The sequence below is a fragment of the Cervus canadensis genome, chromosome 22 (assembly GCF_019320065.1).
Source record: "Cervus canadensis isolate Bull #8, Minnesota chromosome 22, ASM1932006v1, whole genome shotgun sequence".
Lineage (NCBI taxonomy): Eukaryota > Metazoa > Chordata > Mammalia > Artiodactyla > Cervidae > Cervus > Cervus canadensis.
In genome coordinates this window covers 10,798,869-10,823,214 of record NC_057407.1, presented here as the reverse complement: position 1 = coordinate 10,823,214, position 24,346 = coordinate 10,798,869, and the positions used below count along the sequence as shown (strand labels likewise).

The 24,346-nt window shown below is 55.4% G+C and overlaps 1 protein-coding gene and 1 long non-coding RNA gene across 2 annotated transcripts; one reads left to right on the top strand and one right to left on the bottom strand.

The window, feature by feature from the left end:
- Positions 1-400: 400 nt before the first annotated feature.
- CISH (cytokine inducible SH2 containing protein) lies at positions 401-6,063 on the top strand. Its single transcript, XM_043443115.1, has 3 exons — positions 401-777; positions 4,010-4,230; positions 4,472-6,063. Exons 1-3 carry the CDS (start codon positions 758-760, stop codon positions 4,993-4,995), a joined length of 765 nt encoding a protein of 254 aa, XP_043299050.1. The 5' UTR covers positions 401-757; the 3' UTR covers positions 4,996-6,063.
- Positions 6,064-8,624: 2,561 nt separating this feature from the next.
- LOC122424761 lies at positions 8,625-23,788 on the bottom strand. Its single transcript, XR_006264523.1, has 3 exons — positions 17,683-23,788; positions 12,368-12,503; positions 8,625-9,560 (listed from the first exon to the last, which is right to left on the bottom strand). It is a non-coding gene; the product is annotated as an uncharacterized LOC122424761 (long non-coding RNA).
- Positions 23,789-24,346: the final 558 nt, after the last annotated feature.

Genomic DNA, 24,346 nt, shown 5'->3' with positions numbered 1-24,346 from the left:
CACTCGCCTCCCCACATAGGGTCCAGGGGTCCAAGTGCAGCCCATAGGGGGCGCCTGCACACCAGCACACCGCCTTGGAGGAGCCAATAGCTGGGCGGACAGACCCGTGGCCGCGCCCTCGTGCCGCCACCGGTCCTATCCAGAGATAAGCGGGCCTGTCGCTAACGAAGCGGAGTGCCCCGAAAGAAATCTGAGCTCAAGTAGGTAGAGCACCGGCCTCTCCCTAGCCCTATTCAACTTGGTTTTCACCGGTTGGTCTCTAGGTCACGCCCAACCCCTTGGCTCACGTCAGCCTCGGATCCCAGCGCTCTAATTGGCCCTCCCTGACTACTCGGCCCCACCTCCTGCACTGCGACTGGTCGGCGCGCAGGGCCCCGCCCCATTTTCCTGGAAAGTTCTTGGAAATCTGTCAAAGGTGTTTCCTTTAGCTGCCCGCGGCCCCAGACTAAGGGAGCCGGCGCCCCCCACCCGCACCCCTCGCCACCCGACCGCACAGCCGGCGGTTCTAGGAAGACGTCGCTTCCGGGAAGGGCTGGGACACAGAGGACAAAAGATTAGGCTGTTCGCCCCGCCCCGTCCTCCAGGCCCGCCCCCCGCGCTCTCCCGGCGCACCCGCTCCGCCACCTCTCAGTCCCGGCCCGCGCCCGTGCGCCTCGGGAGCCTGCCCTGAGAGCGCGATCCGCGTCCACTGGCTCACTCCAGCTGCCGCCGTCAGGCCGGGCCTCAGCTCCGGAGCAACAGCTGCCGCTGCCAGGACATGGTCCTCTGCGTTCAAGGGTAAGCGCGGGTCTCTGCCCCAGCCCAGCTCCGCGCCGGGACGCGGCGGCGAACTGGCCTCGTGCTAGCCGCCGAGTATTATTAAGAGGGCTTGATTGGTCGGAGAAAGACCTCGGGAGTGTGATAACAAAGAATGGTGACAACATCGTCACCACCTCTCCTGGCACTGTGGGTACGGAAATTGGGGGTCAGCTAGCGACAGGAGAAACACAGGGTGGGCTAAGCTTGGGTTCTGGCTGGAAAAGGTGGACGCTTCAGGCAGCGCCTCCTCCCAGATGTGGCTCTCTTGCCCAGCCGTTCTGGATCGGGAGCGCTCTACCCTGGCCTGCCGGCCCAGTAACCTACTGTGACCGTGGGCTAGATGTGACCGTTGCCCCTTTCTGTCCTGTCATCCACTCACCTGCCTCAGGCTAGGGGTTAGGCTCTTCTTGGGAAACCAATCTGAGATCCTTACCTCTACCCAGGTTGGCACCTGCTGAACAAGCAGCTCTTGGGAAGAGACTAGGTTTGACCCAGTCCTGTCTGAGGCACCCCCTCACAATGGCCTCATCCCTACTCTTAGTCCAATGTGGGATCCCAATGTGAGAAGTGCCTTGGCTCCTGCCTCCCTTCTCTGAGTTTCCCCAAAACTTGCAGGGGTAGGGTGGGGGCTTATAAGACAGTCTTGGCTTCAGCTGAGCATTCTTAACACATTCCTTCTGACCAGAACCTCAGCGTCCCCTTCAACCAAGGGTCTGATGCTCTCCAAACTCATCTGACAGGAGCTCAGAAGCTCCAGGGTGAGTGAAAGAAGATGTGAGTGGGTGCTTCCCACAGTCAGAGAGAGCTAGGTGGCCCAGTGACTGCTGTTATCAAAACTAATATGGTACCAAGTGAGGAAGGGTGGAAGGTGGGGCAAGGCTGAAGTGCCCCCAGCTCTGAGCAGTCCTGTTCCCAGCACCTGGAGGTGCTAGGAAGACTGTACGTGCTTCTGTTTCTCCCTGATCATCTCCAGCATCTCCCTTTCTCCTCTCTGCACTGTGGGACTCCCGAACACCTTCCCCCACGCTTCTGCCTTTGTTCACAGGACCCCAGCCAATTCTGGGGTCCCACACCCTCTCACTTTGCTCCAGCTGAAGGCCCCCTTGGAATATCAGTGCATCAGGCCAGTGGTCTTGTCAGGGAGCAAGACCAGCTAGTGCTCTCCTGAGCCGGGGAGCAAGAATTCCCAACTATAGGTTTGGGGTGTCAGCTTTGCTGAGGGCTACCTGCTCAGGGTTGAGTTTGCTTCACTAGTTTATGTCCCCAAACAGAATGCACAGGCTGGGCTGCCCAGCAGGCACCCTCACATACTGGCCACCCACACCTGGAGCACCACAGCCATCACCACCACCGTGACACAATGACACAGCTGTGGACACACCCCTCCCCAGATATATATAGTCACTCACCAGGAGCTTGTGGTGACCAATACAGCAACTCACACATCCAGATATCATATCATCATCCCTAGAGGTCCCTACACCCACATATGCTAAGCTGTTTGGACATGGCCACCCCCAGAGACTCTGTCTGGTCTGACTGGCTAGCCACCTCCTATGTCCTAGAAGGCTCCCTGGCCTGAGCTGAGCTCTGGGTCCCAGTAGGGAGGCCCTCAGCCAGTTGCTTGGATCTCAGCCTCCAGCTCTTCTAGAGGGAGTCCAGAGTGGGGGTGGAGAAGTGCCACCAGGCTATGGTGTGCCAGGGTCTTATGGCCCCTTCTCATGACCAGTTGCCAGCCCATGATTTGTTAAAATCTTCTAAGAGTCACCTGTAACTTACATTGTCAGATCTGGTTCCTCTCCCTGGCTCCTGCCGCCAGCTCCTGCCCACCTCTTCCTGCCGCATAAGCAATACCTGGCAGCGTTTCCCCGTGTCGTCATCTTGGCCTGTGGTGCCTTTGCCGCTTCTCCTTCCTCTGCCCTGAGACTCAGCTCAGGAGCAGGCTGACCCTGGCTCCCCCATAACATCCTTTGCTTTTTTATGACGTTGGGTTATGAGCACTCCTTTAGGGCAGGGCCCAAGGTTACATTATCCTGATGTCTTGAGGCCTGGCAGAGAACCAGACCCAGAACTGAGATCCGAGGATTTCTTTTGTGACGAGTGGGAAAGGACTGGCAGTCTCTTCCATGGGAACCAGGGCCATGCCTCTCACTCCCAAAAACCCCAGGATCACTGCACTGGGTGGGTTTCTTTTAAAGAGAAGCTACTACTCAGATGGGGCTGGTTCAGCAACCCAATCCTAGTCATCTGAGAATATGGTGTGGCCCAACCCCTTAGTGTCTGGGCTGGGATGACCCCTCACTGGGGCAGTGGGGAAGTGGACCTCTAGTGAAGAGCAATGTTTGCTTAAGATCACAGTGTCTGGTAGGGCAGGCTTGTCAGGGTGGGATCTGGAATGTGGGATGAGTACCCTGCCCTTTGGTGGGAGCTCATATTTATGGGAGGTGGGACTTAGTGCCTTTAGAGGCCACTGTGTACCCCAGACCCTCAGCTGGGAGGAGGAGAGAACAGGATGGGAGTCTGACCTGTTCAGGGAGATAATTCTAGCCTCTAAGGCCTGGCCAGTGTAGACCAAGTTCCATCTGACAGACACTGTTGTCCATGGTGAGGTAACATGTGACCCATCCCTTGGCTCAACCAGTACCATGCATTTAATCAGCCACCTCTGCCAGGAGGGCACCATTGTGGGGCCTCTTTGCACTGGATCCTGTCTGAGGTGGGAACCCCAACTGGCCACTGTGAACTAGAGATGCCTACAGGGAATGATCTATGGATTTGGTTGGTACAAAACAGGAGAGAGATTACAGATGGCCCTTTGTCCCTGCAGATGTGAAACCTGGGGATACAGAGGGCCCATGTATTCATTGTACTGCCCCATTCATATAAGGGACTCAAGCATCCACAGGTTCCATCTCCTGGAACCATCTCCCCATGGATACTGGGTCCAACTATAATTGTTCTTTGATAAATGCAGAAGGGTGGGAAAGTCTCTTTCAGAAGAGGGTTCATATGTGGGAGAGGTCATCAAGGGGGCCTTTTGTGCTGACAAGCGGGAGGTAGAGTATTGGTCTCATGAGTGAGCAGAGGGGAAACAGGGGCTCACAGTGAGATAGACTGGCCAGAGGTCATGTAGCCAGTCTGGGGCAGAGGGGATCTCTGGAAATGGAGAGAGCACAGGGCCTCCACTCACTGCCCACGCACCTCCTTCTAGACCTTGTCCTTTGCTGGCCGTGGAGCAGATTGGGCAGCGGCCCCTGTGGGCCCGGTCCCTGGAGCTGCCCCAACCAGTTATGCAGCCTTTGCCTGCTGGCGCCTTCCTGGAGGAGGCAGTAGAGGAGTCCCCAGCCCAGCCAGAGAGGGAGACCAAGGTGGTGGACCCCGAGGAGGACCTGCTGTGCATAGCCAAGACCTTCTCCTACCTTCGGGAATCTGGTGAGTCTGAGGAGGGAGGAGGAATTGTCCTGGGAAGTCTGACGAGGGAAGATTAGCTCTGCCTGTTGAGTCTAATTTGAGAGGCAAGCCTCTGGCCAGAAGAGTCTGACGGGAGGGAAGGGCTCCAGCCCTCCCCAGGGAGGGGTGACGACAAGAGGCTGAACCCTGCCATGCTCTGGGTTGATGCACCCAGCTACTTTCCACTGTGACCAGTTGGTTACTCTCCTCTCCACTTGCCTAGGCTGGTATTGGGGTTCCATTACGGCCAGTGAGGCCCGGCAACACCTGCAGAAGATGCCAGAGGGCACCTTCCTGGTACGTGACAGCACCCACCCCAGCTACCTGTTCACACTGTCCGTCAAGACCACCCGCGGGCCCACCAACGTGCGCATTGAATACGCCGACTCTAGCTTCCGCCTGGACTCCAACTGCCTGTCCAGGCCACGCATCCTGGCCTTCCCAGATGTGGTGAGCCTGGTCCAGCACTACGTGGCCTCCTGTGCCGCAGACACCCGGAGTGACAGTCCCGACCTTGCCACCACTCCGGCCCTGCCCACCCCGAAGGAAGATGCGCCTGGTGACCCAGCCCTGCCCGCCACGGCCGTTCACCTGAAACTGGTGCAGCCCTTTGTTCGCAGGAGCAGCACCCGAAGCCTGCAGCACCTGTGCCGCCTCGTCATCAACCGTCTGGTGGCTGACGTGGACTGCCTGCCGCTCCCCCGCCGCATGGCTGACTACCTCCGACAATACCCCTTCCAGCTCTGACCTGGCCGAGCAGCCGCCTGGCCTCATCCAGCTGGACCCTGGAGGGGACATGGGCCCCAGCTGGACTTGGGCTCCCACGACCCCTCCTCCAGTCATCCTGGTGCCTGTGCACATCTGGCAGCTAGACCAGGAACGGTCCGCAGGAACAAGGCTGGGGGTGAGGGGTCAGGGAAAGTGTCACACGACTTGGAGGTCATCGCCCCCCGCCCCCCCGGCTCCCACGTGACTCCATTGTGGCGGGCCATATGTGTCAAAAGAGAGGGCACTGGCAGGACCTTGTCTCAACTCTGTGGGCTGGGCCCAGTCCCCCACTCACCTGCTGCGGACTCCTGAACTGCGTAGACTTGGCCGACCCTGGTTTCTCCATCCTCAGGGTGGGGCGGGCCCCTTCCTTCCAGCTAGCCAGCCTCTGTCTCAGGGGCATATCAGCCAGAGGAACCGAGGTTGATGGTGACAGTCCCCGGGCAGGGGCGCAGACCAAACTGGGGGACAGCACAGTTATATAGTATTTATTTATTTATTCTCCCTGGGTTGGTCTTGGGGTGAGCCGACCCCTTCTCTCTGCCCTGAGCACTCCAGGGGCCCCAGACTGGCCCCAGCTTCTCTGGTTCCTCCCACCCTGAGATGCGCTGCTGGACCCAAGGTGGTCCTGCATGTCCTGGCACTAACCCGTCCACCCGAGAAGCAGTCCTTCTCCTTGGCCTCCAGCCCTGTTTTGGGAGGATGGGTGAATAAACAAGAACATGGAGCCAACATGTTAGCGCCCAGCAGAGCCTGCCACTCACCCCCTCCGGGGCCGAGCCCTGTCTGCGTAGAGCTGGTCTCGCCGGGGCACAGGCCCTGCACGAGTCGGGGGCCGGGTCAGGGAGCGGCATGGTCGTTGGAGGGCCACTGCTCCAGCTCTGCTGGGTCTGCTTCCTGCCCAGGAACATGCGTTCACTCAAGAGAGGGAACGAAATTCCATATCCGATGAGACTTTATAAAATAATTATTGCTTTAAACAGTTTGGTAGTCTTTTTATTTTCACTGCTTTTTCTGTAATGACAATAAAATTGTACCTTTCATGTATGGAGCCCTCAGAGGGGCCTTTTTTTTGAGTCGTATACCATTTGTCCCCTTCGATCTTACTGTCAGCATCCCCCACTTTACATGGGGGTCAGCAGAGGCCCAAAGACCTGTGTGGCTGAGCCGGCCCTGATAGGGCACCCAGTGAAAAGTGGAGAGGGTTGTTATTGTTGTTGTTTAGTCACCAAATCGTGTCCAACTCTTCATAACCCCATGGACTGCAGCACACCAGGCTTCCCTGTCCCTCACCATCTCCCAGAGTTTGTCCAAGTTCATGCCCAATGAATCGGTTATGCCATCCAACCATCTCATCCTCTGTCATCCTCTTCTTCTGCCCTCAATCTTTCCCAGCATCAGGGTCTTTTCCAGTGAGTCAGGGCTGTTTGCATCATGTGGCCAAAGTATTGGATGCTTCAGCTTCAGCATTAGCCCTTCCAAAGAGTATTCAGAGTTGATTTCATTTGAGATTGACCGGTTTGATCCCCTTGCTTTCCGAGGGACTCTCAAGAGTCTTCTCTAGCACTACAGTTAGAAAGCCTAAATTCTCCCATGCTTTGCTTTCTTTACTCTCCAGCTCTCACATCCATGTATGACTAATGGAAAGACCACGCTGCTGCTGCTGCTGCTAAGTTGCTTCAGTCGTGTCCGACTCATAGCGACCCCATGGACTGCAGCCCACCAGGCTCCCCCATCCCTGGGATTCTCCAGGCAAGAACACTGGAGTGGGTTGCCATTTCCTTCTCCAATGCATGAAAGTAATAAGTGAAAGTGAAGTTGTTCAGTTGTGTCTGACTCCTAGCGACCCCATGGACTGCAGCCTACCAGGCTCCTCCATCCATGGGATTCTCCAGACATAAGTACTGGAGTGGGCTGCTATTGCCTTCTCCTAATGGAAAGACCATAGCCTTGACTATATGAACTATATGACTATATGACTATTGTCATCAACATGATGTCTTTGCTTTTTAACACACTGTCTAGGTTTGTCATAGCTTTCCCGCCAAGAAGCAATTATCTTCTAATTTCATGGCTGCAGTCACCATCCACAGTGATTTTAGAGCTCAAGAAGAGGAAATCTGTCACTGCTTCCACCTTTTCCCCTTCTATTTGCCATGAAGTGATGGGACCAGACACCATGATGTTAGTTTTCTAGAGGAAGGGGTAGGGAGAAGCCCTTGTCCACTCATTCCCTCTTTTCCCCTTGGAGGGTGGGATGCAGGGTCACTAGTGGGACTGCCTGCAGGGTCACTGCCCAGTGCCAGGTGGGGGAGGTTAGCAGAGGAGCATCAGACCTGAAAGATGTGTGAACGGGAGATGCCAACTAAACGTAGGTGGAAAATACTAGTGGTATGGGTGCTGTGGACCACTGCTGGGGGCAGCGTCTTTTGAGATGATGAGGCCTAACAGAGAAGTCAGGCTGGATCACCCCAAGGAGAAGGTACAGGGCTTGCCAAGACACCAGGGCATGACTGGGGAGTTTATATCCCTGATCACAAGGAGCCTAGGGAAGGTCATTCTGCGCAGCGGGGCAGAATGGTTGACTGGGGATAGTGGCTGGCCACAGGGTCTGGCCTGGGATGGATCTGATGGCGTCCTGTCCTAGGCTGACTGGGGTTTGGGGACTCCTTCAATCAGGGTCCTGCATACTAGAAGTAGGTGAAAGAGCAAGTAAAATGAAAACACTCTCCATTATCTGATGGTCTGCCGTTGGAGCACTTCAGCACCTGGAATCCTACTCTGTACTGAAACTTTCTACACCATTGAGTCCCTCACAGGAAAGTACCTCTGAAGCTCACTCATGGCCTTTCAGCCCTCATTTCAGAAATAGTTCTAACCTTTCTATTTTCTTAGCCCTTAGACAATTAAAAGTTGCAGATTCAAAGAGGCAAACGTCAGCAGACTGAAGACAGGAAGGTGTGAGGAGAGACGTTGATGACAAGGATGAGGCAGGACAGGATAAAAATAAAGAACTCTGGAGGTGTAGAACCCTGCGGGTATGGAGAGAGGCATGGGAAAGAATGGAGCTGCCATTGGGTAAGAGTGTGCAAGAAGTGGGTGAGGGCTATCTTTACCAGGTCCACGTGTCCCGCCTGGCACCTTCTCCATTGCTGGCTGCAGGGCCTGGCAACACACCTCGTCCAGGGCACCATGGCCCTGCCAGGGATGTCTGTGGTTTCTCATTGCTTCAGCCTAGATCCCAGCTCCTTTGTGACTCCCAGGATGCCTGAGATGACCCCTGAGTCTGCTCCAGCCCCAGACCTGAGTCATCCAGTGAACAGGCAGTAGACACAGAGGGGCCAAAGGCAGGCTCTTCCTTACCTGGCACCGTGGCCCAGACAGTGCTAGAGTGGAAGGAAGCCCTTTGTTGTCCACAGAGGAGAGACGTCAGGGTGTCCACAGGGTTAGAGTAGGCCTAAATATTACCCTGGTGGCTCAGCGGTAAAGAATCCGCCTGCCAATCCAGGAAACCTAGCTTCAATCCCTGGGTGGGGAAGAGCCCCTGGAGAAGGAAATGGCAACCCACTCCAGTATTCTTGCCTAGAGAAGTCCATGGACAGAGGAGACTGGCAGGCTACAGTCCATGGGGTTGCAAAGTGTTGAACACAACTGGGCGACTAGACAACAAAATACTACCCATACTCCACAGATGAGGAGACAAGCCCAGAGTGGGCAAGGGGGTGGCTAAGGGGGTGAGGCCCAGAGCAGAGCTCAGGCTGCGGGATCCCGACCGCTCCCTTGCCCATGCACTGCTACGTGAGGTGGCAAGGATGGGCAGCTGGGGTGGGGGTAGCTTTCAGGTGAGCTGTTCTGGAATGCTGGTTTTATCCCCTTGTATCCCTGCTTGCTAAGGTCTCTGGAGCTACTGGCCTGGCCAACAGAGTCCTATCCCCTTCCTCCTTGCCTCAGCCCAAGTCAGAGTCTGGCTCTTGCCTGAAAAGGGGCTACCAGCTGCCTCTGACCCCTGGTAGTTTTCTGCTTCAATTTTTTTTTTTTTTTGCCACGCTGTGTGGCATGTGGTATCTTAGTTCCCCAACCAGGGATAGAACACAGCCCTTGCATTGGAAGCATGAATCTTAACCAGTGGACCTCCAGGGAAGTCCCAGTCGGCTTCAATCTTATTCTCACATTTCCCTATCAAGGGAGTGAAGCCTGCTTAGAACAGGATCAGTGGAGCGCGTGTCATTGGGCCCCAGACCCAAGTCAGAGAGCCAGCCTAACAGAGGCTAAATATCCTCTGGTGACTGTCACCCCCAGGTGGTTCTGGGCTGCTGAAAGGGGCACGCCTACCGGCACTGGTCAGGGAGGAAGAGGGGAACTGACCGGTGGGCGCACAGGAACCCGCACGACATGTACACAATAACTGATAGGAACCCTTTACCGACTGTCCTTTGCCAGCTCTCTTGCTCTCTGGGCACCAACTGGGCTGGACTCCATCCGGGCCCTGAGGACACAGCAGGGAATAAGATGGACATGCTCCCCGTCCTTGTGGGATTCATGGGCTGTTGGGCGAGAGACAATAGACCAGCACACAGATGGACACAGGGAATGAGTTCTGAGAGTGAAATGAATGCAGAGCAGGGGGCAGGGAAGAGAGTGCTCTGGGGGGCGGGGGGGTGCAGATTAGAGGGTCGAGGAAGGTTCTAGAGCCAGGTGGCCCTGAGCCTGGACACCGCTGGGAAAGGACATCCTAGGTGGAAGGAGCTCTGGTGCAGTGGCCCTGAGGCAGGAACAAACCTGGCAAGACCAGAAGATGGCTGGCTTCCCAGGAGGGTTGAGGAGACAGAGGGCGGGTGGAGAGGGCAGAGGGGGTACCCACGGATGGTGTTCTGGTGGTGGGGCGCCCCTTCAGAGTTCAGCAGGGAAATGCTATTACCCGATGCTCATTTCTAAGCAGTGAACCTGTCAGCTGGGTGGGGATGACCCCACAAGGGCCGGGGGCCAGAGGCCAGAAAGGAGGTTGAGAGGTCTGGGATATGGCAGAGTGGGGTGTGATGGAGACCAGGGGAGGGGAGGTGATCCTGGGGGTGGGGTTCATGCCCATTAAGTTCTCCCTGCAGCCCTGCACACCAATAGAAGCTGTGCGCATTACAGGAAAAGAGGTACGGCTCAGAGAGAGGTTGTGGCTTTCTCAGGGTCAATAGCTTGGTGTGAGGGGCAGAGGCAGAGTCCAAACCCTGAATCAAGACCTTGTTTGTGCAACTGCTGCTCTGCGCTGCCTCCCGGGGGCTGGCATGCTAAAAAAGCCTTGGCACTCACAAAGCGCTGGGGACAGGCACAAGGGGCGGGGTGATTCAGGAGGGCATTTTGGAGGAGGGGGGCTGGGGACTGCACCCTGGAGGATTCCGTCAGGCCAGGGGAGGTGGGCTCACAGACTGATCTTATCTGGTGTCCCTCCTTGGACTCACAACACTCTGATGGAACAACTCTGGGACAGAGATGCCACCAGGCCACTCAGGTTTCTCTTGTCAATCAATGAGAGGTCTTCCTGGGAGACTTCGCCCATGCCCACTAAGTGCCGTTAACACCCTTGGAATCATTATCGGGCCCCCTGCCCCTGCATTCAGCTTCTAATCTGCAAACTGAGCAAATCTTGCTGGATGATCAAGGCTGAACATGGGTCTAAATAGGGCTGGGGACATGGGCCAGGCTGGCTGCACTCTAGATGGGAGACTCCCACCCCTCACAGATGTAAGGTGAAGCAGAGGGGCCAAGAGCCTGAGATAAGTCCTGATCAGGGAGGCCGGAGGGTTGTGAAACCTCCCAAAGGCCCTCTTCCTTGAGGAGATGTAGAGCCTGCGCAGGCCTGGGCAGCCCTTTCACACCAACCTGTCAGACCAGTTTTAATATAAAGCGCGTGGGAGCTTTGCCAGAAGTTCAACAGTCTCTCCTGGGGAAGGTGTCCTTCCCCCACCCCGACTGCGGGGTTGCGGGGTGGGGGGGTCCCCTCCCAAGCTGAGGCAGGCTGGGGCTCTCACATCTGAGACCTGAGACGGAGGAGGGTCCCCAGAGGTTTACTCCTCTCTCCTGTGTCCCCCACACCCTGGTTTTACCCAAACCTCCCCTGCAGTCTGGATCATGTGCTGTACACTTGATTCGGGGGGCATGTCCCTCGACCTCACCTAACCTCAGAAGATTCCTCAGCTTTGAAGTGGGGAGAGGGACAGCACGTCTCTCAGAGGGAACGTGGGGGGACCCAGGAGGATTCTGTCACTGTAACTATTCCTCGTCCCTTATTTTAATCCCATCTGAGAGGTGGGCTGAGCAGGTGCTGCTGTCCCTTGCAGTCCCCAGGGGAGCTGCAGGAGAGCTGGCTGGAACCCCCTGGAAATATAAGTAGCCCCTCACTGCCCCCGCCCCAGCTTTGGTGCTGCACTGCCAGCCCAGGCCTCCACCTTCAGGCGTCACCTGCTGACCAAGGCCTTGGGCTCCCATCATGGTGAACAGACCCACAGTCTGGTGTCTGTACGGCTTGGGGTAGAGGCCAGACCAGCCCAACCTTCTAGCCACTTCAGTAAAAACTAGGCCATCTGCTACCCGTGCCCACACCTGGGGGAGGGGGGGTGTGTGTGTGTTTCCCTCAGGCCTGTTACTCTCTCAGCCCTCAGCGGTATGTGCCCTCAAAGGTGAGTCACAGGTCAGGGAGGTGAGCTGGGTCGGTCCCCTTTCAAAGCTGTAAGCCCGATATCCAGAGAGGCAGGGTGACTTGTCCACGGTCACCAGAGAAGAGGCCACGCAGGATTGGAGCCCAGGGCTTTGAATCCCAGGCCAGGGCTTGGCCGCCTCACCCTGGAACTCTTGAACAGGAGTCTGCCTGGCAATACGAACAGCCTGGTTCAGGACTCCCCCTGTCCAGACCTGGACTCGTCCTGGACAGACTGTCCAGACTGTTCCCGAGACATACCTCCACACCCCCCACACGCACCCCGCCACCTGCTGGTCTCCACATCCCTCTACCCTGGCACTGGTCCTCCGCAGGCGGCTCTCCTGTGGCTCCCCATGGCTGCCTTGCCCACATCCAGCCTCACCACGGGTCACTGACCTGATGGCCTCCTCACTGGCCCCCTCAGCCCTGCCAGCACCTCCAAAGTGAGGGGCTTGCAAACCCGATAGTGGCCCACCTTCCTCACTTAGTGATATTCACAGGCTCCCCTCATAACTTGCCTGTGCCTCACCCCAGATTCCAAGATGTTGCTTCCCAATCCACCAGGCCATTCCATTCTACTTCTCTCCAAACAGCCCTCCCCATGATATCATTCATCCCGGAATGTCCCTCTTCCTCATTCTGCCAGGGCAAACTCTTACTCACCCTTCCAAGTCCAACTCAAATACTCCTTTTCTGAGAAGTCTTCCTCAGCTTCTCTAGCAGATTCATGCCTGTGTTGGGTACCCACCGCATCCTAGGGAATCCCCCTGAGGCCTGAGTTTTCCCAGGTCTCTCCAGCCTGGGGAGAAAAAAACATAATTTCCATGACTAATTCCAAACAAGCATTCTTTGGCTAAATTTCTCTCTCTCTCTCTCTCTCTCTCTCTCTCACACACACACACTCCACACTTCCCATGAGAGTCTCCTGGGGTTGTCACTGAAGAGGCAAATTTAGCCAAGTGGAAAGAACTCAGGCAGAGTTCAAATTTCAGCCCCTCCAAAATCACCCTAAGGATCTCAGGCAAGTGGTTTAATCTCTTGGAGCCTCAGTTTCCCCATCTGTCTGACAGAGATAGTAGAAGTGCCCTGCTACAGGGTGGCTGGAGCAGGGCTGTGCCTGGCTGTGGGGGAATACGGGGTGAATGGTAGCTGATGCTCATCTATGAGCAGGAGGGGACGTGACAGGCCCAAAGCTGGAGGAGCCTTTTGGTGTGGCCAAAGCTTTCTGCTCAGTGGAAGGACAGCTGCTTCCATGACTCAAGCCTGGTTGAAGCAGGCAGGGCCCAGAGTGCAAGAAGTGGCCTCCGAGGGCTAAGGGATCTTGGGATGGCCACGACTCCTCCAGGCAGTCCTCTAGGACTGTTTCACTGCACAGTCCTCATTAGGGTGACCCACACTCTGATGGTGTGGCTGGAAGGGGAGTACCACCCAGCAAATGCTCCCCAGAGAGAGCCCTGTTGCAGGGACTCCCCACACCCAGCACCCATGAGCCAGCCTGGGATTTCCTGTCCCCAGAGCCGGGTGCCTCCTATAGCAGAGGTGAAGATTTCACTCAGTTTGGGTTGGGCCAGAGCTTTGTTTTTAAAAGTGTTTCTTCTCTCTCCGCCTTCCCCTAAGAAGCACTTCTCCCCTTCCCACCCCCACCAGCCCTACTTCTGAGCAACATCAGTGTGTCTGTGTGTGTATCTTGACCTTTCCACTTGGCCAACATTCCTTTGTTTTTCTCAGCTCCTTCGGGTAGATGGCTGTGGTAGGAGGAGCTGTAGGAGAGCAGGTTCTCCGGAAACATTTTCTCCAAAGTTCCAGAGACATGGAGCCCAAGGAGACGCTAGAAAACGAAGGCTTATCCAGAAGGAGATGGGTTCCCAGGGCAGGCAGAGGAGTGTGGGGAAGAGACAAGAAGAGCTCTAACCCTAGTGTGAGTGCCTGCCGGGGCATGCCTCTGGGTCAGCATTGTCAGCCCAGCATCTAGTGGGCAGGCTGAGCCTAGGTGGGCAAAGCTGGCTGACCCTGGGCACCGTGCTTTCTCTCTCTGAGCCAAACATCCCTCAAAGTAGACCAAAGTCCCGGGTGTGCTGTCCGTGTGGTCAGCACTCACTGTCTCTACCCCAGAGGTGCCCAGACTGGGTCTCTGTAGCCCTTTTACTCTTCAGAGCCAGCAGGTGCCAATGGGTGAGGGCGTGGGCTTTAGGGCAGCACACCTGGTCTCGGCACCTTGACAGCCACCCCTGTTCTCCTCTTGGGGTCGGTGGATGCACTGGGGCAAGCTGGGCTCCAGAAGGATCCCTGGGTGTCCTCACAGAGGGCAGAGAAGGCGGGGCATGGGCACCCCCCCACCCCCACCTTGGGTGAGGTGTTTTTGCTAGAATCGCAGCAGCTGCGGCTAGAGGCCTCTTCCCAGGAAGAAAGAGCAGAGCGCCTCTTCCAAGAACTCGGAGGAGGCCTGCAGGCAGGGGAGGGGGAGCGGGGGAGTTAATTTTAAACCAAACAGCCTTCAACGCTTCTCAGGAACTGGTTGCTCAACGTGATCTGGCAGGTCCCAGGCGGGTGGGCAGGCCTGTCGCCAGCTCAGAGGTGGCGGGGGTGGAGGACACGCCTCAGAGGGGGAGGCCCAGTGACCTTGAGGGAAGGCAGACCCTGTCCTGGCCCACGAATTGGTGGCTGTCACCCCCAACCCCCACCCACCTTGCTGAGGGTGCGGGATGAGGTGACTTCCTCCATCATAATCCGGCAAGGTAAAATTATAACACGATTAATAACACAGGTGTCCTGTCCTTCCAAGCACTGGCTGGCCCATCCCCCTTCACTGCTCAGAACCTGACACTCCTGTACCTCTGGAGGCCATCTGATTGAAGGCCTGCTCTGAAGCCAGAGGAAGGCTTGTGCCTTATACTTATGAGATGGAACCCTGGGATGGGGGTGGGGGGGCCGGGACTGACGGTGGAGTGTAGCAACCAGAGGCCAAGTTCAAGGCCCCATGGGTGAGCCTCTTGTGTGTGCAGGGAGGCTGTGAGCTGAACTCCCTGGGTTTAGCCCGCCCCCACAGCTGACTGGAGTCAAAGTGCCTTCACACACATTGACCTCCTGCCCCCGACGCTAGGGTGGCCACCCTCTCCGGGCTGACAGCTGAGGCCCACCTCCCAGTGTCTGGATCCTACAGAGGCCCCGCCCAGGGCACCCCCCTCCTTCATTGCCTCCGCCAGCTGCCCAATGAGACCCCAGTAGCCTGGGTGGGGCGAGGCCTATGTTCTAGGAAAGGATCCTGAGCAAGTGCTGCCAGGAGCCGCAGTTCTTGGAATCGGCACTGCAGAGCGATGGGACGCTTCCAGGAACCCGCTGGCCACTCCAGGGAGAGAGGCTTAGAGGAGGGGCAGTGACCCAGGTGAGGGGGAGGAGGTACTGCGGCCGCAGCTGGAAGTCCATGCCTCCAGGAAACCCTCTCTGACTGCAGGTGCCTCTGTAGACTCCTCTGTCTCAGCACTGGGTCTGCCAGGGCAGGCCCAGGTCTGGTGCAACATCTGTGGTACCCAGCACCCAGCCCTAGGATAGGCACAGAGTGGACAGTGGGAAACGATATGGGGGAGGGGGGAAGGCTGTGTGTTCCTGGGAGGAGGGGCGGTGTGCGGGGGAGGGGGCACAGGTGAAAGTAGGATGTTTGGTGATGCTCGGTGACAGCGTACTGGCCAGGCTGGTCAGCAGCTGGGGCTGTGATGGGTGAAGGGGAAGGAGGAGGGAGAGCAAGGTGGGATCCCAGCGCCGTGCACTGAGCACTGAGTCCCTCACTAACGAACAGGCAACCTCTGGCCAGGACTCCTGTCTCCCCTTCAGGCCAGTCTTTTCCTCCAGGATCTTTCCCCTCAGATCCCGGTTCCCCCGCTGGGGTACAGGCCCCAGCTGCAGCATCAGGCCACCTGGTGTGGCCCTAGCACTCGTGCCCAGCAGTGCAGTCCTGAGCACACATCTGGCCCTTTGGAGCCTCGGTGTCCTTACTTAAGAGAATGAAGAGGACAAGCTGCAGGGCCCCCAGGAAGCCATGGAGGCTGTGACCCCGTTCTGGGACTGGGCTGGGACCTAATCACACTCTGAGGAGTGGCCGTGACTGTTCCTATCACAGGTCCCAGGGGCCTGGAAGGGGTGCTGGGGGGCATGTCTAGACAGGCACAGAAAGGAAGTAAGGGCCTCCCTCTCTGGCTGGGTAACCTTGGGACAGTCTTTTAACCACTCAGGACCTGTTCGCCTCGAGAAGAATGGAGACCCCTCCCTGGTCAAGGCTGGACAGAGGTGTGGGCAGGGAGCTGCCCTCCCCTCAAGCCCTCTGGTCACTCCTGGCTCTCACTTAGCACAGCTCCAAACCTGCTACCCACCTCCCCCAACATGTCATTGCAGCCTATCAGGCTCTTCTGTTCAGGGGGATTCTTCAGGCAAGAATACTTAGAGTGAGTTGCCATGCCCTCCTCTAGTATAGAATCATGGTGAGGAGTATATATGTTTGGTGATTTTTCTCCTTGGGGCTTCTTGCCTAGTCCCAGCCCACCCCTTGGATTCCCCCTTGACCATGGGCCCAAGTAGACAGGAGCCCCAGAAATACTACTTATTTTGTGGCCACATCAAGCCACCTGCAGGATCTTAGTTCCCCAACCAGAGATTAAGCCTGCGCCCCCTGTAGTGGGAGCACAGACTCTTAACCACTGGACTGCCAGTGACGTCCCCAAGTTTTTGAAGTTTGCATTAATTACTAAATATTTTTAAGAAAGAAACCTTTCCAATTCACGTTCAAACCCTCTGTGAACTCTAAGGCTGGTTCGCAGCCTCCCTGCATTTCACTGGAGCTTGAATGGTGTCATCGTGAGTGGGATGGGTTTGTCTTACTTTGTGCCAGTGGTGAGTGTCAAATCCCCAGTGATGGCGATGCCCATGTGTTTGTTAGTCCATTGTCTGTGAATTGATCATGTGTGTGTTTGTGACATATTCTACATAACAAGTTGCAGGCAGATTAGAAGATACTGATGATGGACCAGGCATGATTTCCCATAAATTATATTAGAATGATTTGGGGGAAAAATGAAGTCCAACGTCTACCTCACAGAGGCAACCACCATATTATAGATGGACTAAATATTTAAATGTGAAAAATTACACTCCAAGAGTCCTTTAGAGCACATTCCTAAGAAGTCACAATAGTATTGATTCTGGGAAAGGAAATTTCTTCCTTCGTGTGGCTCCCCAGAATTATTTGCAGGAAGATCTGGAGAAATGAGACCAACGTCAGAAAACCCATTAACGCTTATTTAGTGTCATCTTCCCAGTCTTGAAGGGTTTTCCCCAGAGGCAGGCTCAGGGTCAAGGATCCAAACACGGGAACTTCCCTGATGGTCCAGTGGCTAATACTCCACACTCCCAATGTAGGGAGCCAGGGTTCTATTCCTTGTCAGGGAACTAGATCCCACATGTGCAACTAAAGATCCAGCATGCTGCAACAAAGAGCTGATGCAGCCAAATAAATGAATAAATATTAATAAAAAGATCCAAACACAAATAGTTTATTTCGGAGGTGATGTCATGAAGCACCGATAGAGTACTGGGAGACAATTCTTGCTGGCTGTCTCCCTTTTCTGTACATTTGTTCACAGAGGCACTGACTGCCCTTGTTCCAAACAATACTGTCAAGGGTGATTATTCCAGTGAATAGCCTTAGAAGATAGAAATAATGTCTCCCTCCAGGGAAAAAGGCAGATTTATTTATTGTCTAGTATAATAAAGATAATATCTGCCTCTGGGGCAAAGGTTAGGCAGGTTGGCTTACAGTCTATTACAAAAGATTTGGGTTCCCTGATCTCAGGGTTTCTCTGCTGTCAACCTACTGCATGTGCAGGCATCATCTGGTCCTTATAGGGTCACGCTGCAGGCACTGGGTTCAGGGAAGTGGTTCAAGAAAATGCTGATCCTCTGTCTACTGTTACAGTGGGAAATAAACTAACCTTTGTTTCTCAAGCAGGAGTGCTGTATCTTCCACCAGCATCCTTGGAATACGGCAGCTTGTGAGCTGGGTGAAATCATAGAACCTTCCTAGTTCCTGATGGAGATGAGAGAGGAAGTGAGACAGGGAAGGAAAGGAAGCCAGAGCAGGTGTGTAAATGTGTTCCCTCTGAGGTCAGTCCCCGGTTGACAGGTGGTGTAGAACACTCCTTGGGGTTGTCCCACCTGAAGGGGGGAGGAAGCTGGCATGTGTATCCACCAATTCCCACCCTTCTCGGGCTTAGGGCTGCTCCAGAGGGTGAGCTCCCTGACCATTCCACCTCCTAAGCTGGCCTGTGCTGTAGGGAAAGCTCAAGCTGAGCACTGCAAGTGCTGAGTGGGAACCTGAGTAGGAGAGGACATGCTCCACGAGAGCAGGGCCTTATCTGAATACCACCCATGCCCAGGGCCTGGCACGGTGCCCAGCAGACAGCAATCGAACTCACACCACAGGCGGCAAGGATAAGGACCTGTTTACTTGCCTCTGTCCTCCACTTGGCCATCAATTCCTGATGGGCAGTGTCTCTGTCCGTTTTTCCTTCATACTCCAGCACCAAGGGTAGGTCCGACAATCAGTCTTAGGCTCCTAGTCATGGCTGGAGAGGAGCGAGGGGACAGCTGGCATGATGGGGTTCAAAGCCTCATGAGGCAAAGATGGCCAGCCCCCTGCCCACTTCCTGAGACCAAGTGGAGGGAAACAGCTTTGGAAAGGAGCAGACAACTCTGGCTGGAGTAGTTCAACAAAAGAGCGACACCCAACAAAAATCCAAGGGTTCCCTACTCTTTCTTTGACCCCCCACCCTCCACCCCATGAAACACAGGCCGAGTCCTCAGTGGAGGGGTATTCAAGGTGTGGGGGAATAAACAACCTGGGATGGTAAACACTGAAGGTTGAGGAATCAATCTCGCCTCAAGTACAGTGCTCCAGGTCTGGGCCTTGAGCAAAGCGGCAGAATTGGGGGCAGGTGGCGAGGCCTAGCAGAGGTGCTGTCTCTTCTCCCAGCTCCAGGGCCCACCTCAGTGACTGGCAAAGTCTGGAGGGCTGGACTGGCCTGGGTGGGGCTTCCACTGTCTCAGCCTCAAAGGACCCCTCACACCCAGCCTAGGGCTCTATGGATTAATTTTATATTTAGGAGGTGGGTGAACAGTGATGTGGGAATGAGGGGGACAGAGGCCAAGAGAGGCTAGAGGTAGGGGAAAAGTCCCAGGGGGTCAAAGAAGGTAGAGGAAGCATTTAAGCAGAATTTGGAAGTTTGGATCTTATTTGAGGAATCAGAGAGAGACAGAGACTGATTGAGAAAGAGAGGGAACTACAGGCAGTGAGGTCACCCAAGCAAAGATATAGTGCAGGGAAACTTCCTGGGAATGGCGAGGTGTAGGAGGACCCTGTGGTTGGTCCCCAGGTGGTTTGCTGGGAGAATCAACCCAGAGTTTGATGCACTGTGGTCATCAGGGGGTGCCAAACCCCAAATGCCAGGCCAGAAAGGTCAAGGAGGTAGACAGGTGCCCAGGTCTGGCTTGTTCCCCTTCTAGATCTCCCCCAACTTGCTCTGTGACCTTGGGCAAATCATGGGCCCCTTCTGGGCTTCAGCTTTCTTTTCCATAAAATGGGGGCACAGTACTCAAACTCCCATGGACTCTCATGACTCAGTGACAGTACTTGGGCCTCCAAGACAGGGTGATGTCTCTCCCCTAAGAATCTCAGTCACCCCTTCTTCCAGATTGGAAGATAGCCTCAGCCCTCAACAACCTGGGGCCCCTCACAGAGGCCACACACGCAAGGTCCTGACCTGGATACCAGAGCCTGGAGCTCCGCAATCCAATGCAGGGCCTGTGCGGACATCTATGATCACGGACATGAACCCACGTGCTCCAGTCCCACACGCGCGCACATGCACATACCTACAGACACCTGTGTGAGGTGTGCAGGTCTTTATGATGGGCATGTGTGATGTGGCCTGGCTCCCATGGCCCTCCACTGACCAGAGCAAGCCTAAAGAGCCGGTCACTCATGAGGGGCCTGTCAGGAAGAGTCCATGTCCAAATCCACAAGTTCCTCAAGGACAGGGCCCCACCTGAATCACCCTGTCTGGCTTACAGTTGGTGCTCAATGCTTGTAGGTGAACAGCTGGCCTGGGGATCGCGGGGAGACACAGGACACTAAAGACCTCAGTCACCCCTTCTCCAAGCTTGGGAGGCAGCTTTAGCGCTCAGCAACTCGGGGCTCTGCACAGACACTTGCAGGAAAAGAGGACTTGTCCAGATGCTGTGTCCTCACGTGACCGTGAATTCCACCCCACCCATATGGCCCCGAAGGAGGCAGAGGTGCTGTGTGCTTGGCTATGACTCAGCGGAAGGAAGACAGGAAGGGGGGGGTTGGTGGCGCTGAGGCCCTAGGGTTTTGCTTCTCATTTCTCTCTTTCTGAAGCACAGCAAGTTCCCAGAACTGAACGTTCAGAAACCCCAGGCTCTCAGGGGCACTGGGTTCCCCAGTCCTCCCACCTCTGGAGACACAGCACAAAGCCCAGGGAAGCCCCTATCCCCTGTCCCCTACATAGGGCCTTCTGCCCTGCCCAGAACCAGGGCTGAGTACCTGGAAGGCCCACAGAAACCAGGAGGAGTCGTGGACTCCTAAGACTTTTCAGAAGTCTGTGGCCCAGATTCACTTGCTGAGACAGATGCTGAGTAAGAGGAGGCACTGGAACCTGAGGACAGGTAGGGGTGGAGCAGTCAGGGTGGGCGTCCTCACCAAGAAGCTGAGCGAGGGCATCCTCAGAAGCCTGAATTCCTTCTTTCTCCTTCACTTCCCTTCCTCCTTTCCTTTCCATTCTCTCTCCCTCTCTTTCATTCATATTTTTAACTACTGGAAAAAAAACCCAGTTTAAAAAATGACACACACACTCAGATGGGCACAACATCAAATTATGATATGTTAAGACTCCTCCTCCTGTGTCCAGAGTCTTGGGTCTAGGCTGAGCAGGACATAAGGCTTCTCCTGAGGTCCCTGAGAATAAAAGAGACTATAAGGGGGCCTTCGGAAACTCACTCCCATTTGTACCCACTTGTCTGTGCAAATCACTTGGTGGGGTCACTTGGTCCTGTGCCACCAAAATCAAATACTGCAAGAAACTGAAAGCTGAGGCTGACAGGAGACTGCAGCTCCCACCCCAGCCCCCCGTTTAAACATCAGTGCTCATTGCGGTTCACCATGATGGACTTAATGCTAAGTGTTAAGAACGTGAACTAACAAAATCCATTTATGTTTAGGACACTGCTTTTGTCTTTTAAAAAATACATAGTTGAGTTCCATGTAAAAGTTGGTTTGAAAATTCCACAGCTCCAAGGATCTGGGCAGGAGGGCTGGGTGGAATGACAAGAGAGGATTTCTGTGCCAGCAGAAAGTGGGGAGACCTGGGCAGTTCTTGAGCTGTGGAATGCCTCCAACAAGGGTTTTAGGCATATCCACCTGCACCTCCTCCCAGAACCTCTCAGGTCTGGGGACCTGAAATGCTCCCCTCTGGCCTGGTAGGCTTTATACCAACTTATGCTGAGAGAGGACTCACTTTCCTCACCCACCTGTCAGCTGGGAACCTGAGTCTCGGCGACTGTCAGTGTCCCCCCCACCCCCGCCACATCCGGAGTACATCAGAGTCTCCTTTCAGCAGCAGCCACTTTCACTGCCCTCCCCTCCCCCATGGGCTCCTCTGCAGCAGCGGGGTGTGAAAGTTTGGCACCAGGGGCAGCTGGGAGGGGAGGAAGCTCACTCCCCATCTGGTGCTTTCTGTTTGACTCACCACTTTCCTCTTTGCCCTGGAACCCCATGTCGGCCCTGGGGGCACCCCAGCTGGGTACCAGGGCCCTGGGCTGCAGCTGGCCTCTGTGGCCTGCTCACTCCCCTTCCAGCTGGAAGGTCTGAGGACTGGGTTCAAACCCCAGCATGGCCACTTCCTGCTTGTGTGATGTTGCGCAAGTTAAACCTGGGTTTCTTCATCTGTCTAGTGGGCTAAGGAAGGTACGCCTCATGTGCAGAGGATTATGACAAAGTATCTGTGGCACTTGGCACCGTTACATATGGAGAGGCCAGTTACTGTTGTTGACAGCACTCAGACCTGGGAGGGTGGTCTTCACGACTCCATTTAAAGGGCTGCTTTTAGGCTATATCCCCACAGGGTCACATTTGGATCTCCAGATGCCCTGTCCATTCTAGTCCCCTAGTCCAAGGTAGCTCCAGGGCCCCCAGGTTCCAGTCAGAGCCTTGGGCTCCATTGTGGTACTGGCTACCCCCCACCCTATATCCAGTTCCTCAGCAATGGTTGTGAGTTGTTCTATTCCAGAAGGTCAACTGCTCTAGCTCCTAGCAGCCTCTAGACCTTGGCTTAGTCGCTCCCCTAACCCTTCTTTCTGGCAGCCAGAGGATATCCTCAGTGCCTACCTGACCCTGTAACTCACCCTGAGACTCTTTACATTAGGCCGTGGTTCCCAAAGTGCATTCAGAGCTCCTCCATGGGCATCCACCACCATCACCACCTCGCCACTACACATTCACACCCATGTGCCTCAGGCATCCAGGCTTTTGCCCAGACTGTCCTCATTCCAGGCCTGCTCTACCCCTGTCCTGGGCCCTACCCTCTTCAAGCCAGGTGTGATGACTAAGGCATCAGGCCCAGGGTTACCCAGCCTGGAAGGGAATCCCAGTTCAGCCTGCATGTGAGCAGGTTCCTTAGCCTTTCCCAGTTTTAGTTTTCCTCACCTGTAAAATGGGAGGGTTCACGGACTTTGCTTTATGGGATGTCTTGAGAATGAATGAGATAATCCCAGAAGCACTTGGTTCAGGGTGTACCGTTCAGTCTCCATATTTTCCAGGCTCTTCTGAGGGGTGTCATCTCCTAGGAGCCTGGCACATTGCAGGGCTCGGGAGACTGAGGCCTAAGCCTATGTTGCAGGACCCCAGGAGAACTCTGGTGGTCCAGTGGTTAAGAATCCACCTTGCAACACAAGAGACACAGGCTTAAGCCCTGGTCTGGGAAGATCCCACATGCTGCAGGGCAACTGAGCCCATGCACCACAACGGCTGAGCCAGCGCTCTTGAGTCTGTGCTCCATGACAAGAGAAGCTACAGCAATGAGAAGACCGCGTACGGCAACTAGAGTGTGGGCCCCGCTCACAACTAGAGAAAGCCTGTGTGTAGCAATGAAGATCCAGCACAGTCAATAAATAAATAAAAACTTAAAACCCTCTGTGAACAGCCCGGGTAACCCCTGCTAGGCCTCGGTGGTGGACCTCTGCACTAAGCTTTGCAGGAGGCAGCCCAGAACCTAGCTATGCTGACCTCAGTCTGACCATTCACATGGGCACCGCTGGTGACCTCCCCCTCCCTTCCAGTCCAGCAGGGTGAGCTGACCTGTGACTACACCCTGCTGAGCGTTGGTTTCCTCACCACGGATGTGATTAAAAACCCAGTCTGTGGGGTTGTGAGGATTAACACCACTAAATGTAAAGCAGTTGCTCGGGGCTCAGTGTCCAGTAGGAGCCTCAGAAATGATGGCAAGATGGAAGAGGAGGGGGAAGGCCTGCGGGGCTGCCCAGATACCTTGCTCAACTGCAAGGTTCAAAGGAAAGAAGGCCCAGACAGTTCTAGCTCAGGGTTCCCTCTGCTTGCCCATGTGGCCTGGCCTCATACTGACTCCCAGGAATGGCAAGACAGAACTGCTCCTGGAAATCAAGGCAGGTTGGGGGTCTGCAGGGGATAAAGGGCTGGAAGCTGGGAGGCACAGCAGCCTTGGGTTTGAGTCCTAGCCCTGGCCTACTGAGCATCAGTGCTCTCATTTGAACACAGGGATCTTTGTGGGTGCTTCAAGCCCCCAGAATCTGCTCCTTGGCCACAGTAGGCTGGGAGTCTGACCCCTCCATTCCCCTAGAATGCATGCCCCAGGAGAGGGCTACAGACACAGCAGAGCAGGGGCAATATGGTGGCATTCCCTACTCTGAGAGTCAGTGTCTCCAAGAGAGACCTTGGCCCCTGGAAGGAGCCACCACAAGGCTTGCCTTCCATTGGGCAGAGCTGCCCTGAGCCGCTTCCCCATCTCTCCACAGCCAAGGCCAGGGCCAGGTGGAGGCCAGCTCAGGGCACCCAGCAAAGCTGAGGGAGCCTCCCTTGTTTTTCCTGCTCTGTGAACTGTAAAACTGGCCTTTTCACTGTTTCGCTGGAGGATGACTGAGAAGTGTCCAGGAGGGGGAGTAGTCCCAGAATCTGTAGCTCTTACATAGCGGTTTTCTTGTTATGAGGTCAAAGACGCTAAAGGTTCTCTGGCTGGTGGTGATGGTAACCAGTCCCTTCAGAGAGGGGTACAAAGGGGGACCCTGCTCTCCTCACAACCGCCAGCAGGGCTTCCCATGGGACCCGGACAGTTCCCATGGGAACCCCCGACGGTGTCGAAGGTTCCGGTTAGCCACTTCAGCTCAGGGTATCAGGAAACTAAGAACCCTAAGTGTTAAGTGAAAGTCGCTCAGTCATGTCCGACTCTTTGCAACCCCATGGACTGTATATTCTCCAGGCCATAATACTGGAGTGGGTAGCCTTTCCCTTCTCCAGGGGATCTTCCTAACCCAGGGATTGAACCCAGGTCT

Excerpts from the sequence above, each read along its gene's own strand:
- CISH (XM_043443115.1), top strand. The coding sequence starts at position 758 with ATGGTCCTCTGCGTTCAAGG. Across the intron at positions 778-4,009 it reads ATGGTCCTCTGCGTTCAAGG|ACCTTGTCCTTTGCTGGCCG; the intron begins GTAAGCGCGGGT and ends ACCTCCTTCTAG. Across the intron at positions 4,231-4,471 it reads CTCCTACCTTCGGGAATCTG|GCTGGTATTGGGGTTCCATT; the intron begins GTGAGTCTGAGG and ends CCACTTGCCTAG.